Source organism: Nansenia antarctica (assembly GCF_963989245.1).
Source record: "Nansenia antarctica genome assembly, chromosome: 4".
Lineage (NCBI taxonomy): Eukaryota > Metazoa > Chordata > Actinopteri > Argentiniformes > Microstomatidae > Nansenia > Nansenia antarctica.
The window spans coordinates 74,161,480-74,178,979 of NC_137689.1; the positions used below are offsets into that span (position 1 = coordinate 74,161,480).

A 17,500-nucleotide genomic window follows, 5' to 3' on the forward strand; every position below is an offset into this window, starting at 1 on the left:
GCATTTTTTTTTTCACGCATGAGAGGATGGAGTCGGGGTCTTAACTGGCCACTGGCAGGCCGTCCTGTGCAGTCGTCCCAGCTTGCTGCTTTGTCAATGTGCTGTGACTAATCGGGGGGGGGGGGGGGTCCCAGGCTCCCCTCTCCTTACCCTAATTAAAAGAGGATTAGCCGGCGTGGAGTTCCAGACCACTCCAACACGCCCAGGCAACCTCCATCCCTCTCTGCTTTCCCAGGATAATCGCACCTCAAGGAATTGCAAGAGGCTTCTTCATTTCTTTTTTGGTGGGGGGGGGGAGGTTATGGGGGGGGCAAGCAAGGTCCAGGTCCAGTAGAGGAATGGTTGTTGGCAGTAAGCCTGGGTCACTTTAGACCACACAGCTGTGACGGGCGGGTTGAGTGGCAGGTTCGCTCGGGGGCTACTCCTCCTGTGAAATGAGGCTAATGGAAGATACAGTGTGGCGCCTATGATCTGGGGGATCCAAGCCTATGTGATATATATATATATATATATACACTCACCGAACACTTTATTAGGAGCACTATACTGATACTGGGTAGGGCCCTTAGGAACAGTACATAATACTGGGTAGGGCCTCCCTTTATTAGGAACACTATACTAATACTGGGTAGGGCCTCCCTTTATTAGGAACACTATACTAATACTGGGTAGGGCTTCCCTTTATTAGGAACACTATACTAATACTGGGTAGGGCTTCCCTTTATTAGGAACACTATACTGATACTGGGTAGGGCCTCCCTTTATTAGGAACACTATACTAATACTGGGTAGGGCTTCCCTTTATTAGGAACACTATCAGTGGCGGACTGGCCATCGGGCAAGCCTGGCAAATGCCAGGAGGGCCGCGAGACTGGGCCCCTCAGAATGTATTATATAAAAAATAAATGAATAACATATTTGTAATTTTGTCTCTGGTGATTTTCATTGAAAATTTAAATAACTTATTTCAGCAGACCGCGGCCCAAACCATTTTATATCGGCCCGGGCCGTCCGTGCAGTTCTGCGCGTATGCCCAGGGCCTAACGAATTTTCTCATGATCAACTCGTTGCTACGCAAAGTTAGATAACTCGAGTAGAAGAAGAAGAATAGAATATAAGAACGAAATCTGTTTGCGAAGCAAGCAGGTGCCAGCAACACTCCTCAACTAGCACTAGGACTAACATTGAACTTGTGGTAGAGGGAGACGACGAGGGAGAGAATGATTGACAGGGTTGTAGAGAAAAACAAACTACTTAGTAGTCTGCTAATTACATGAAGGTAAGACACATTTATTACACTGTGGCTGTGCAGTGCTCTTTTTCTGCTTTGGTGAAGCTAAATGTAATATTATGCACTGTGGCTGGTGTATTGTTTAGGCTCATACATGTGATGGTTCATGTAACTGTAGCTTTTTTTTTGCTAACGTTTTTGTATTCCGTGTCAGAGCAGCTTCATTTAGCTACACCGAGTCTATATTAACGTAAGCTATTAGGCTTAACTGGACCTCAAGGTCCTTTTGGCTAAGATAGATGCCACAGTTCAGGTTAAGTCAGTCACTGTGGATTGTTGTCGGCACTCTGAATTCATCAGCGATTGTAGTGTGTGTCAGTTGCGTGTGTTATGTGTTCCAAATGTCTACATTGGATTCTGGTCAGTCTGGTTATCTCAAGCTTTATATGTTAACAATCCTTGTTGCGTGTTGGGTTTGGAAATAGGGCTGTTGTGTCGCAAATGCCAGGGCTGTTTTTTGATCCCAGTCCGCCCCTGAACACTATACTAACACTGGGTAGGGTCCCCCTTTATTAGGAACACTATACTAATACTGGGTAGGGCCTCCCTTTATTAGGAACACTATACTAATACTGGGTAGGGCCTCCCTTTATTAGGAACACTATGCTAATACTGGGTAGGGTCTCCCTTTATTAAGAACACTATACTAATACTGGGCAGTGGCGATTCTAGAGATTTATACATGGGGTGGCAAGCAGATATTTTAGCGTGGCCATAATTTGTGGCCATCTTAATATGTGATTAATATTGATGTATATTTATCATCACTTATTGCCTGTTCTGCAGAACTAGTGTGTGCACACCAGTGTGTATGTGTACAGGTTTCTCTCTTATCCAGTAAATTATTACATAGACATAGGTTTGTAGGAGATTATTATTATTTTAACCCTAACCCACATTTTATTATCTCTTTCATTCGGAGACAATAAACAAGGAACATGAATAACGTGTGCTGAACTTGATCGTCAGAACAAACATAATAAGAATGAGAGGTTTCATGTCCAAGCAAGCCCTTGAACTCATCCATGCATTTGTTTAGAGTAGACTTGATTATTGTATTAAAATCTTGTTACAATGACATAACTATAATAACTCTAACGTCAGCTAAACAGTAAGTAAAAGCTGTATCTGTGTAGCTAACGATAGCTAGCTAGCTAAATAGCTAGCGAACTTAGCTAAGTGGTAAACAGCTGAACTGCAAAAACGTCATCGCTTCATAACTCAACAAATAACGTTACATTGATGAACAAAACATTCATTCATTTACTAAACATATCCATTAGGTAATGAATGCTAAACGTAATAACGTAATGAGTTAAAACCACATTTCACATTACCTGAACAGGCTCCACGAGACTGACAGCTCAGCGGGCAAACTCAAATCTGTCACGTGACCAGGGTGCAACCATTCAGGACGCAGGGGTGGAACACTGAGTTTATTTTTCAAACTTGAGAATTTGAGAAATAAAAATAAAAAATAAAGATCCAATAAGAATAATAATACAACAAATGATATCCCTCTATGGCACACATTATGAATCCAGTTGAGAAAAAAAAATGTTTGGAGTGTTTTTTTGCATACTAATACTGGGTAGGGCCTCCCTTTATTAGGAACACTATACTAATACTGGGTAGGGCCTCCCTTTATTAGGAACACTATACTAATACTGCGTAGGACCTCCCTTTATTAGGAACACTATACTAATACTGGGTAGGGCCTCCCTTTATTAGGAACACTATACTGATACTGGGTAGGGCCTCCCTTTATTAGGAACACTATACTAATACTGGGTAGGGCCTCCCTTTATTATTAATAATAATAATAACTTTTTATTTGTATAGCGCTTTTCCTGCAAACGTTGCAGCTCAGAGTGCTCCAATCATTATATAATCATAATTTAATTATTTAGTCATTTAAAGGCAATAAAAGATGGGGTTTTGGTCTTGACTTGAACATATTTACTGAGGTTGCATCCCTAATGTAAACTGGCAGTGCATTTAGCAATTATTAGGAACACTATTCTAATACTGTCAATCTCCACTGTCTCTATCCCACTAAAGAAAAAAAGAAAAAAAAAGACTTGGTTGCACAATCAAAATAACGAGCTATTTAAAGTGATAGCCTACAACATCCTCTACCATGGTTGAAATTGAGGACAGTGATAACTTACAGCAGTCAAGAGAGCAGTGATGATGATGATTAAGCTTGTAGCATAAATAAATGCTTAGGCTGTAACTTTTTGTTGAAAAGTTGATTTCAGTGTTTACAGAACAGAGCAGTGCTTAAAGAGATGTCCGTTTATTTCAGTGTGTTTAAAGGAGTCTGACAGACTTTCATGCTTAAAGAGCAGTCATTTGATTTTGCATTTGTTTCTTTTGTTTTGCACACAATCATTTGTTCGTTCATCTTTATTTATGAATAAATGTCGTTTTGCTAATATAAGTTATCCATGTATCCCTTTTTCATCCATCCTGTGGGACGGGTCGTGACTCGCGAGCTCGGGGAGCACCAAGCAGCATTCCTAGGTGCTCCTCTGAGCACTGGCCCCAAAAAGTTATGTGCACCCCTGCCTATATACAGTAGGCCTACAGGCCAAAAGTTTGGACACACCTTCTCATTCAATGCGTTTCCTTTATTTTCATGACTATTTGGTACATTGTAGATTCTCACTGAAGGCATCAAAACTATGAATGAACACATAGGAATTATGTATTTAACAATAAAGTGTGAAATAACTCTAAATATGTCTTATATTTTAGATTCCTCAAAGTAGCCACCCTTTGCTTTTGTTGTTGTTAATAAAATATATAATAATAATCTGTTGTCGCTTATTACTGTTAACTAATAAATCTGCGGCCTCTACTGTAGAACTGCGCCTGCGGCCTCGTACCTTCGACCGAATCACAGCCGTGCTGATATTCAGTATAACACACTCCCTCTCGTGTGATATTGCTTAAATATGCGACAAATGACGGTGGAGCAGGTACAATGTCAAGTTAAGGCAACGGCAATGGCGAGGTGACGCAACGCGGGTAGTGGAGCCAGCCTGTAATATTCTACAGTAGCCAGCTATCAAGATAACAATGACTGTCTACATGCCGCTACACATGCCTGATATGAACCAGCTCCCCAACCACCCCATAGGTAACGTGTATTGTCTAATGTCTATGTCTAAAAAATCAATAAAAATAATTAAGAAAGAAAGAAAGATAACAATGACTGATGCCTTCTTCTGTTTACACGAACACAGCCCATTGTCATATATGCATTCTTATCATTTCAATTGATAGGAGACATGCTGAAAATAAGGTATTGTCTTGTTTTACTTCTGTCTACAACTACTATTTCCTGCAACGACAACATGTAGGCTACAATTTCCTCAATCTCACGTAAGTCATCTATTATGTCATCACATGGCCTCTACCTCTAGTAGCGGCACCATTAATTGGGACCTATGCTGTCTCTGCCAATGAGATGCTGATGAACCATTGCAAATACCCAAAAATGAAGGACTTGTATCACTAGAAAGGGAAAAAAAGATTTCTTAGCTATTGCTAATGTTCTTCCTTCTTCTGTTAATGTTACAATTGATCAGTTGAATGACAGTTCAGGTATTGCAGCAACGCTTAAAACACATAATGCTATGTATCACAAACGCTGTAGAAGCTACTGTAGTAGTTGTCGTGTCAAAAGGGCTCCAAAGTATGACGTTGGCTCCTCCTTAGTAGTGAGTCCTAAAAAGCTTCGATCATGTCAACCCAAAGCCTGTGGCATTCATTGTGTCATATGTGAGGGGGAGATATGGATGACCGTCACAAGGCAGTAACAGATAATGTTGATTCCAATCTGAAAAGCTGGGCAGAATCCTGTAAACATTTTTAGCTTCTTGGTAGATTAGTTACACAAGCTTCCGATGTGCACGCAGCAGGTGTGTACTACATGCCAAATGTTATCTCATGTTGCGATATGCAGTAAGACGGCAAGCATCTCATGACACTGCCAGGCCAGGGTGTCAGAAGGGGAAGCATCTACCAGTGAGTGGGGGACAACCTTTGACCATCTAACTATTGCACAAATTGTTGCTGTGGTTGAGGATTCAGATCCTCCTTCACAATCTCCTATTACGGCAACTCTACAGGAACCTTATGAAAGAACACATGTGTTTGTGTCTGATTATGAACCCCACACAACAACATTCAAGCAACATCTCCTCAGCTATCTGCCTGAATAGAGTGAACACCAGAAGGGGAGGGAAACCTACATCGCAAACAAGGAACAAGTCTCTAAGAGGAACAATTGGCCCAGGATGAGGCAATTCTGTTGATGAGGGCCGCCTTGGTTTTACACAAGTACTGCTTACAACGAGGCCACACATTTGACGGCTCCTTCCCGTCCAACTGTCTCACAACATTTGTTGCTCAAGCCTTACGACTGTTCAATGATATCGTCCTCCATGGGTCCAGAGTTCCTCAAACCCTGTGCAGCTAATACAGAAGATGCCAACCTGCAACCGAGAATAATAATAATAATAATAATAACTTTATTTGTATTGCGCTTTTCCTGCAAATGTTGCAGCTCAAAGTGGTTTAATCATTATAGAATCTTAATTTCATTATTTTGTAACTTAAATGCAATATTAAAAGGATGGGTTTTTATAATCTTAATTTAATTATTTAGTCATTTAAAGGCAATATTAAAAAGATGGGTTTTTAGTCTTGACTTGAACATGTGTGCTGAGGTTGCATCCCTAATGTAAACTGGCAGTGCATTCCACAATTTGGGTGCATAAAATGAGAATTCAGCCTCACCAAATCTCTTCTTCTTTTGTACATGTGGTACACAGAGAAATGAATGAATGATGAATGAATGAATGAATGAATGGTCTTTATTGTCATTAATACAGTAAGTATATATATTTTTTTTTTACCAGCCGGCCCGGCCGAAAGCTACCATCGAACGGCCCATAAATCGAAAGCTACCATTGAACGGCCCATAAATCAGGGACAGCGGCCCATTGGTCGATTTTCGATAGACACTGGGCTGGCCCAATCAACAGAGAGAAGGGGGGGGGGTCAGGGGTCACGCACGCAGCACCAGACCTCCGTCTCAGTTTCGCGGTAGTTTTGGGCCGAGCCGGCCGGCAAAATAAATTTAGTTAGCCTGGATAGTTACTAGATAGATACTGAGAGAGATGGAGCGCAAAAGCACACTAAAACGGAAGGGAGGCTGGGAAAAACTTAGGGAGAAAAACAAGAAGAAACTCGAGGCAGATGCTGCCAAATGTGTAAACATTAGGGACATGTTTGCTGCACCCTCAAGTTTACCACAGCAGCAACAGCAACAGGTTGAAGAGGAGGCTGGCAGGGAGGAGCGGGAGCAGGGTACAGATACAGAGGATAGAGAGGATACAGAAGAAGCGGGGCCGAGTCAGCCTGTAACCGTTGACCCGGTAAGGAAAATATAGGTAGCTGTGTAGGGGTGTAACGGATCGCCCCCCACGGTTCGGCACGCATGTGTACCGCGGATCAATTGCAAAATGTAACCAAGTAATAATATTACTTAATATTAGTTAATATCCCTTGTAAATCACAATGTAGAGTTGCCATGAAAAGATAGACGCGACAGTTGCGTGCTTTGTTTTACTCTAAAGCGCAATGATAGGTTGATAATGGAAAAAAAAATCTAGAACAACAAGGCTGCGTTCGTAAATTCGCTCTGGAATCTGATCACTGAGTACACTGGTCTACTTGCACTGGTACCATTGCTTACTGTATGTAGTCGTCTTTGTAGTGGTTTGGGGGAATACTACAGTTTGTCATATGACTGTACAGCACAGTATAAGACGAGTATATAAGGCAAGTATTTTTATGCTGGTGGGTGTGGTCCGACCGATTGGGGTGGGCCTGTCTGGGCCAAAAATTCCAGGGCCTAATTTTTGTCCCAGTCCAGCCCTGGGCGGAACTGTCTCTTTGCTGAAGATGACTCTTTAAATTACGATGTAAAGAAATAGCATGTGATTTTATTTTATTGCTCAAAATTCTCCCGCGCCGGAAATCCGGCACCGTGCCGGAGAACTTTAAGCCCTGCACTTTGAGGTCAATGCATTTGGTTTTTTTGTGAACTACCGTAATAACCAGGGGTGCACATAACTTTTTGGGGCCAGTGCTCAGAGGAGCACCTAGGGATGCTGCTTGGTGCTCCCCGAGCTCGCGAGTCACGACCCGTCCCACAGGATGGATGAAAAAGGGATACATGGATAACTTATATTAGCAAAACGACATTTATTCATAAATAAAGATGAACGAACAAATGATTGTGTGCAAAACAAAATAAACAAATGCAAAATCAAATGACTGCTCTTTAAGCATGAAACTCTGTCAGACTCCTTTAAACACAATGAAATCAACTGACATCTCTTTAAGCACTAACTGAATGTCTGTTCTTTAAACACACTGAAATAAACTGACATCTCTTTAAGCACTAACTGAATGTCTGTTCTTTAAACACACTGAAATAAACTGACATCTCTTTAAGCACTGCTCTGTTCTGTAAACACTGAAATCAACTTTTCAACAAAAAGTTACAGCCTAAGCATTTATTTATGCTACAAGCTTAATCGTCATCATCACTGCTCTCTTGACTGCTGTAAATTATCACTGTCCTCAATTTCAACCATGGTAGAGGATGTTTTTTTTGTGATCAACTTTTTTTTTTTTTTTTGGTGCTTGATGTTATTTTATTACTTCTTATGTTTCTACTTCCATCTTAAGAACTTTTTATTTCAACTGCAGCAGAGTTTAGCAGACAGGAAGATGTTAGCTTGGGCATCATGTGACTTGGATGAGATGAGATGTAGACCCCCCCCCCCCCCCCATTTTATTTTTTTTGCAGATCTACATGATTCACGTAGGTCACCTATTTAGAGGTAAAAACTGCGAATTTCGCGGAAAGGTGACAAGTTTGCACCACTGAGGCAATATTAAAAAGATGGGTTCTTAGTCTTGACTTGAACATTATGTGGGACTCTTGTGATGACTGGGTCCTTATACGCTTCATGCAGGGTAGGCTTATGAACTGTATGTTAAGATTACAGTGAGCATAAAGGTGAGTATATATAATGATATAATATTAATATTATTATATATATCATTATTATTAATAATAAATGCCATTTAGCTGACGTTTTTATCCAAAACGAGTTACATTGTGGTGAGTGCATAGATTTTCACTATATAGGCTATGGTATATAGGCTATGGTCCTAGACGGAATAAAACAAAATAAACATAAATATAAAAAATAAAAATATAAGACAAAGGAAAAACACACAAGACACACATTAGAACATCTGTAGTGCAAAACATTGAAGACAATTTTTTTATTTTTTATTGTTCACAGTTAAACACAAGCAACTGCTTTTTAAGAACTTTCTCTGTTGTTTTTTTTTTGCCTTTTTTTTCTCCAAACGTCCAGCTCCCAGAGGAGTCCCCGGTGCTCCCAGCTCTCCAGCCAAGTCCACACTGTGATTGTACCTTCTTTCTAATCTTGAGTTTGTTGTAAGTTGTTTCTCTACTGTTGTTGGCATTTTTAAAGTGGATTGTTGAACATGCTTTAGATAGCAAGGCAGAGGGAATGACAGCGGAAGATCCCCGGTGGACAACAGGATTTGTAAAAACCGTAAAAATAAAAATAAAATAAAAAACACGGAAGAACTTTCAACTTTCAATCTTCACATCAAAACGTAGTTCTTCCATTTTGTTTTTGCCGGGAAAAAAAAAAAGAAATAAACGGAAGCGATTGGAAGTCTGATGACTGCCGTGAGCTTATCTTTCTGTCGGGAAGGAAGGAGGCTAATCTAACTACTTGGCAGACTCATTTCTCTCCTTTCTTCCTCCCTCGCTCTTCACACTCAACTGGATCTATGACAACAGGTCAACAGGTGACCTTTACACACAGGGAATGTGCTTGACCTCCCCTTGTGACACACACACACACACACACAACACACACACACACACACACACACACACACACACACACACACGTCAACTTGAGAAGGATAACTTGGTTATTTTTGAAGTGGTGGGATTCAGCATCTGATTCAAATGTTTGGCACTTTCAACGTGTGCGTTCTTGGTCTGTGCAGCCGTGAGGTGAACGCCGTCAGAGACCGCCGCCTCATACTGGTCGGCTGTAAACGACTTGAATGATTATTACCACCAGAGCAGGGAACTGGACTGAATTTAGGATATGTTTTTTATCATGAGCGACATTCATTGTTCGAGCGAGGAGACCAGCGGAATATCTGACATTTTCATTCACCCCCCCCTCCCCCTCCCCCCATGAACAAATGCTGATATAAATATTGAACAATTTGATAATACAGATAATTAGCTTCAGTAACACCCTTTCATCATTACTGGAAATGCAAGGGAAGCATTAGTCACCCTAACCTCCTTCTACAGTTTTGCAAAGCATAACAGATGAGGGAATGATGGAATAATAAATACTATCGTAAAAAAAAGAAAAAGAAGAAAATCTAAATTTTGCATGTTTTTTTTTTCTTCTCATTGCAACTTGAGTGAGCCAACACACAATGGCATGTATACACACTCACACACTTACTGACAACAAACTCATCGGTCTTTCACTCTCTTTCGCAAGCACACACACACACACACACACACACACACACACACACACACACACACACACACACCACTGTGCAGAAATGGATGATTTCAGCATGGAAAAGGGGTTAATCTTCCTAGTTTATCCTACAAAGCAACAGTCAAACTCCCAGGTTTCCTCCCAAGCAGAGCGGGGGAGCTGGAATCATGGACACCCCCCCCACTTGGCACGACTACCCCCCAAAACCTAACCCCCCCCCCCCATCACGTAACATCTGTATAGGTGCTCAAGAGGGACAATCAGTCCATCAATACAAAAACATACCTTTCCTCTCTCTCACATACACACACACGCACACTACTAATAAATAACAATGCTAACAGAATCTGCGAGTCTCTCTTCCGTAGTGTTTTATACTTCTACTAATTATGTTTTGATGCAGGGTTCGTTTTTAATCATCACAAAACCCCCAAGATGAAGATTTAACAGATTTTAGAAATGATGATGATGGGGGTAAAGTTCATTATTCATGATATCATGGAATGTCACCAGAGCTAGCTACCTCCTCCTATCCTCCCTATTCCAACCTTCCTTCCTGTCGTCTATTAACGTTTCTGAGGGAACCTAATCGACCAATCACAGTGGTTCAAATCCTGCTGTCCACTCAGGGAGAAGGGACAAATAACACTGAATTCAAGAGTTTTTTTTTTGTCTGAAAACTCTTTTACTGTTCTATAGCATGTAGCGCTCTCTGTAGCCACTCTTCCAACTCCTCTCCTCTCCTCTCCTCTCTTCTCCTCTCCTCTCCTCTCCTCCCCTCCTCTCCTCTCCTCTCCTCTCCTCCTCAGTGTCTCTTAACTGTGCTCGTGATGTGTTTCATTATAGTCCATGATCCTTAGCTGTTGCTGTTGCCGGGGACGCCTCACGCCAGCCGCCGCTCCCGCTCCCGCTCCCCCTCCTCCTCCTCCTCTTCCTCCCCCCGCCCCGCCCTTCCTCCTGGGGCTCTCGGGGTTGTTGGCCCCCCTCTGCTTGGTGGTGGTGGCGGCAGGGGGGAGGAGGGGCTCCTTGGTGGGCACAGTGAGAGGGGAGGCCGGAGCCGGGGGAGGGACGAGGGAGGGGTCAGAAGGAAGGGGAGGAGCCTGGCTGGGGAGGGGGGGCTTCCCCTGGGAGGAGGAGGAAGAGGAGGAAGAGGGCTCCACACACAGCACAGTCTTCAGGCCCTGGGAGAGGCCGGCCAGGCGGCGAGGGGGGGGGGTGCAGGGGGGGGGGTCGCGTCTTCGCCGCCGTCAACATCGTCGTCGTCACACTGGCTCTCGCTCTTGTTGCGGAAGAGCTCTCGCGCCCGCATGCCCAGGAAGCTGTTGGCGCTGGGGTACGAGCCCGAGGTGAGGGGGGCGTCCAGGGAGGGGGGGGGCACGGCCGTGGCGGGGGCGTGGGGGGGGCCGCCGTAGGGGCAGGAGAGGGGCGGGGGCTCCACCAGGAGGGGAGGGGGGGGGAGGACGTCCTCCTGGCTGCCGTTGAACGAGGCCGCGGCGGCGGAGGAGGAGGAGGAGGAGGCGGGGGTGGGGAGGGAGGGGGGGGGTCGTCTTGGTCTTGGAGGATTTCGTCACCTTCGGTTGCCCTGGCGATAAAGTGCTGGCGTTGTTGCCCCGTGGAGGGGGCTGTTGTTGTTGTTGTTGTTGTTGTGGTGGTCTGGGGGGCGGTGGCGTCCGAACCCTCGGCTCTCTCTAGTCCATCTGGCACCAGCTCTGTCATCGCGCCGCCGTCGCCATGGAGACTGTTAAACGCACAAGACAAACACGTAAACGATCAGACAAACAAACAAACGTATAATCGATTGGATCAACGTGGAGTTTCTCTCTGTTGCTCCCCCGCCACCATCACCCAGAGGAGGGGGAGACTCTGACTGTGCTACGCTACGAAGGCCAAGGTTTGTTTACTGTGTGTGAGGGAGAGAGGGGAGGGAGAGAGAGAGAGAGAGGGGAGGGAGAGGGAGAGAGGGGAGGGGAGGGAGAGAGGGGGGGGGGGGGAGGGAGGAGGGGGGTGGGGGGGAGGGGGAGGGGGGGGGGGGGGGGGAGGTGGGGTGGGAGGGAGGAGGGGGAGGGAGGAGAGGAGGGAGAGAGAGGGAGAGGGAGGGAGAGGGAGAGAGAGAGTGAGGGAGAGGGAGAGAGAGAGGGGAGAAAGGGAGAGAGAGAGGGGAGGGAGAGAAAGAAGGAGAAAGAGAGAGAGAGAGAGAGGGGAGGGGAGGGAGAGAGAGAGAGGAGAGAGAGAGAGAGAGAAAGAAAGAACTCCCCCCCCCCCCAGACAACACACAGGCACTGCACACACACCCTTGGGAGACACGCTCCTGTCATTAACCAACTGTCACCTGATCATGAACACCTTGGTACCGCTGGTCCAGGCCTCACTAACAGGCCCCCTGCCTCCCATTGACTCTGGGACTTCCACTACACACCCCCACCCTCTGTCACACCCCCACACACACACACACACACACACACGCACACACACACACACACACACACAGACACACACACACACACACACACACACACACACACGCACACAATTATTGTTCTATTGCCCCTTTTGCCATTGTCTTTTTTTTATTTAATTGCTGGCTCTCTCTCTCCTTCTTTCTCTCTCTCTCTCTCCCTCTCTCTCCCCTCTCTCTCTCCCTCTCCTCTCTCTCTCTCTCTCCTTCTTTCTCTCTCTCTCTCTCTCTCTCTCTCTCTCTCTCTCTCTCTCTCCCTCTCTCCTTCTTTCTCTCTCTCTCTCTCCCTCTCTCTCCCCTCTCTCTCTCCCTCTCCTCTCTCTCTCTCTCTCCTTCTTTCTCTCTCTCTCTCTCTCTCCCCTCTCTCCCCTCTCTCTCTCTCTTTCTCCTTCTTTCTCTCCCTCTCCTCTCTCTCTTGTTGTTTTTTTATGTGCTATGCAACAACCTCACCAAGTGAGTTTCCTGTACGTGCAAATATACTTCATGGCACATAAAAAGAATCCAGATTCTGATCATAAACTAGTCGTGAGCGCTGCTGTCTCACCTGGGCTCGATAGAGGCGTCTGCCTCACTGCTGCCCCCTGCTGCTGAGGCGGAGGTACTGCAGGCGGGGCCCTCCATCTCCAGCCGGCTGTAGAGCTGCAGCAGCTCTGTCTGGAGCAGCTGGGTGGCCTTCCTCTGGGCCTGGTACCTGCCCTCCGACGCCTGCAGCTCCCCCCTGTGGACAGGAGGACAGACAACACACACACAGGGTCAGAGGGACACAGGGACACAGGGACAGAGGGACACAGGGACAGAGGGACAGAGGGAAACAGGGTTAAACAACACATGCCCAGGACAGATTCCCGCTGGGACCATATGTACTGGAAACGTATGCACTCACTGCAATGTTAGTCTCCCTGGATAAAAGTGTCAGCTAAATATATATATATATATATACCGTATATATATCTATACATGTTAGATCAAACACAAGCTGTCCACTCGTACACACAGACCAGGGGAGGCTGGTGGAGGTAGAAATTTGGAGGGCGGGGCGATTTGTAATGCATGGAATGGAATGAGGAGCCGTATCAAAACACAACATGACCCCCTCCTCCTTGATTTCTACCTCCACCAGCCCCCCCCCCCGCCCCCAACAAAAATAGAGACACTGTAGGGACAGACACACCTCAAACCCATACATTTGAATATTATCTGAAAGACTACTAGTCTATTAATTAAACACATCTCCATGCCTTGCACACCTCTAAATCCACACTGCAAAAAGTCAGATTAAATATCTTTAATCAAAGCAGTATATGCTTGTTTCTTTGTCTGACTGCACTACTAATTTTAAGATGTCTTTGACTTGTTTTAAGAGAATCTTGGCAAGTGAAATCCTCCTGTTCTGTTGTAATGATCGCAAGGTCGGCAGAAATCGGCGCTTCGAACCCCGACTGGCCGCATGTCGAGGTGTCCTTGGGCAAGACACTGAACCCCAAATTGCTCCCAATGAGCGGGCCGGCGCTTTGCATGGTAGCTTGCCTACCTCGCCATTGGTGTGTGAATGGGTGAATGAGAGGCCGTTGTAAAGCGCTTTGGAATAAAGCCGCTATAAGTCAGTCAATTTACGTACTGCTCCTCCTGAGACATCTACTGCCCCCCAGCACTGCGTCTCCTGAAGACACCCGCTTTTCCCCTCTACTGTGTCCCCTAAAAACTTATATTGCCCCCTTGTACTGTCTCTCCAGTGTTAAAAAAAAAAAAAAAAAAAAGTTTAGAAGAAGGTGATAGAAGAAGGTTTTTCCTTCTACCAATGGCCCCGGGCCTGAGCTGGATTACTCTTCCTGCTACGACTGGTGGATTGATGATTCACTTGCTTAGTATTCAAATGTATCGATTGTAAGTCGCTTTGGAATAAGGCGTCTACTCATGGGCGTCAGCAGCTTTTTGAATGTGGGGGGGACACTTATTTTTCGGGGGGTCTGGGGGTCCCCCCCCCCCCCGAATTTTTTTAAATAGTAGATTCAATTTCCTGCATTCTGGTGCGTTTTACACCCAAAATAATCTCCCTCTTTCTTTGTTTTTCCTTGGAGCTGGCATGGTCTGCAATTACTGACTACTATTATGTTTTGGTTTAACTCACAGAGGCCTGACACTGACACGTGGCACTTTTTAGGTACTTTATTAAATATGAAGATTCAAAAAGAATCAAAGAGTGAATTAGAAAAGAATGAGGTAATACTCAGAGCCTATTACAATCAAACTTAGCCCTCTTCAGTGCATTGCAGAACATACAACTATAACAAACAAACAAAATCAAAGAGTGAATTAGAGCTGTCTCCACTGCCCCTGCCTGCTGCCCCTGCCTCTGACTCACTCTCACTCTCAACCACCTATATCAGGAGAAATGGGGATGCATTGAGCACTTGTTCATATTGTTTTTCTCTAATAGAACATTTGACATAGAAATACAATCATCAATACAAAAAATACAATCACAAGCATTTTAGAAATAGAAAAATAAATGGAACAGGTGTTTTCTTCTTATTTTTTAACCCTAGCTCAAGCAATCAGATGCAAAATTGATTCTTTGGGTGGGTGCAATGGCCAAATTAAATAGTGCAAATGCTCAGGGCAATGAACACGGGCAGGAGATGCAATAATGACAGGACAGGTAAGCACTGTGAGGTGTTTGTCGCCATTCTGTGCTTTTGATGACATTTCGCCTGTGTCTGTTCTGCATTTAAACATGTCTAACCGCACTAGTAATGCCTAACAAAACTGCTAGTGCCATATAGCTGATCTAGCTCGTATTTGGTTGCTAGTAGGCTATGCTAATTATATTGCTAATACAGAGAATGTCTCATAAGGTGCTAACATTCTTATCAGAAAAGCTGGCTGTGTTTGACCTTGGAGAACGCAATGTTGCTGTTTGGCCACTCACGGGAAAACTTGGATGACTTTGACTTACTTTTATCTTCTTAGAAAATGTTTTCCTTATATCCATCTTGGTGGATGATCTAACGTCTTGCCTCAGTCTGAATGTTTTGAATCTGCGTGCGTGTCGGATGCTGCTGCTGCCGTGTTAAAAACAGAAGTAAAACGCGGAGTGGACTTCTGGATATGGGCAATCCCCTACTCATAAAGTGGAACGGATTTGATTGTGAAGCAATGAAAATAACGCTGACCAGTCATGCAACATATTTTTGATGGCAAATGTGGGGGGGTCCAAACGACCTTGTTTCAAAGGTGGGGGGGACACGTCCCCCCCCAAATATATGGTGGTGACGCCCATGCGTCTACTGCTAAATGCCAAACATGTAAATGTGAAATGTACCTGGCCTGTCCTTTGACGTCCTCCAGGAACTTCTTCTGCTCCACTATGAGGTGCTCCTTCTTGGACAGCTGGGTATCCATCTCCCCCACCCGCTGCTGGGCCGCCTCCAGCCTCTGGCCCTGGGTCAGCAGGCTCTGCCTCAGGCGCTCCACCTCCTTACCACACGATGCCTGCACCATCTGAGACTCTGGCAGCTGGGGGGGGGAGGGAGAGGGAGGGGGGGCAGAGGGAGAGAGGGGGGGCAGAGGGAGAGAGGGAGAGAGGGGGGAGAGAGGGGGGGAGAGAGAGAGGGGGGGGAAAGAGAGGGAGAGGGAGAGAGGGGGGGAGAGAGAGAGGGTGGGTGGAAGGGGAGAGAGAGGGGGGGTGGAAGGGGAGAGAGAGGGGGAGAAGAGAGAGAGAGGGGGAGAGAGGGTGGTGGAGGGAGAAAGAGGGAGAGAGAGGGAGGGAGAGGGAGGGAGGAGAGAGAGAGGGGGGGGGCAGAGGGAGAGAGAAGGGGGGAGGGGGGAGAGGAGGGGGGAGAGGGGGGTGGAGGGTGATAGCAGAATGTTGAAAACAAGTTTGTTAACAACACCATCGCTACAACTCTGTGTACGAAACACTGTACTGCACTGATGAATAACTGACAGGGAAACTTTCTCTACCGATGCCGTTATCGATCCTGCGTATCGGTTCGATTCTTTATCGATTCCCTTTATCGATTAATTTTCTGTGTGGAGAAAAAGTAGGCCTGCACAGGTTTTCCGCGTCAACGCAGCTGTTTTATTATCTGGAGTTTCTGGACACAGCACATAATATCTGAACATAACATTTGAGCATGAATAAAATGTGTGGAGCAGCTGGCTGGAGCAACGGTCTGTCTGCCGTCATCTAAAATGGATGACATGGGAGGATATTTGTACAGCATTGGTTTTGTTTCAGGCTTTCTGAGTGAAAGAAACAACCTGCTCAGCCTGCCTGCGTGCCGCTAATACTATTAGCGTAGGATATTTATCATCAGTAACGTAGGGTTAGTGTGTGTGTGTGTTAGTGTGTTAGTGTGTGTGTGTGTGTTTATCGTCAGTAACGTAGCGTTAGTGTGTTAGTGTGTGTGTGTATGTGTGTGTGTGTGTGTGTGTGTGTGTGGGTGTGTACCTGTAGCTCCTGTGTATTGGTGTAGTACTGTGTGTGTGTGTGTGTGTGTGTGTGTATGTGTGTGTGTTTATCGTCAGTAACGTAGCGTGATCAAACGTTCTGGCCGCAAACGTTCTAGCTAGCTTTCTGTTGCTAACTTTAGTGATGTTGACAGTTAGATACTCGCTAACTAACGTTGCCATTTTCATCTTTTAAAATCCATTCAAATTAACGTTAAGTTCATCCCATTTATAAACATGATTACGACTAGTTTTGTTACACGTAGATATCTGCATGTCGAGTACCAATTAAATTAAATTCCTAAATTTCGTTGTTTGGTACCTGTACTGTAGCAATGACAATAAAGACCATTCATTCATTCATTCATTCATTCAATCAAGCCGCAACCATAACATTTCGCAACCACTTGCTACGACATTTTTAGATTGGAATGTTCAGACGCTCGGACAAACTGTCAACTGTCAGCGCATCGATCAGAGGAATCCAGAACCGCTGAGGCGTACGATTCCCAAGAATCGAACAATTTGTTCAACTGGAACCAACCGGTTCTCGTTTTCCATCCCTAGTCGCCTCAAACCTTCACTTGGCGGTGTCTGGGCCTGTGTGCTGCCTCTGCCCCCCCCCCCTCCCTC

General features: G+C 45.1%; 1 protein-coding gene across 1 annotated transcript in view; it reads right to left on the reverse strand.

Moving 5' to 3' along the window:
* Positions 1 to 10,775: 10,775 nt before the first annotated feature.
* Positions 10,776 to 17,500, reverse strand: part of tsc1b (TSC complex subunit 1b) — a gene marked incomplete at its 3' end in the record, with an annotated part of 49,544 nt that continues 42,819 nt past the window's right edge. Inside the window, 5 exon segments of the mRNA XM_080529710.1 lie at positions 10,776 to 11,174; positions 11,177 to 11,458; positions 11,461 to 11,698; positions 12,960 to 13,133; positions 15,738 to 15,931. Coding sequence (XP_080385836.1) covers positions 10,776 to 11,174; positions 11,177 to 11,458; positions 11,461 to 11,698; positions 12,960 to 13,133; positions 15,738 to 15,931 — 1,287 coding nt within the window.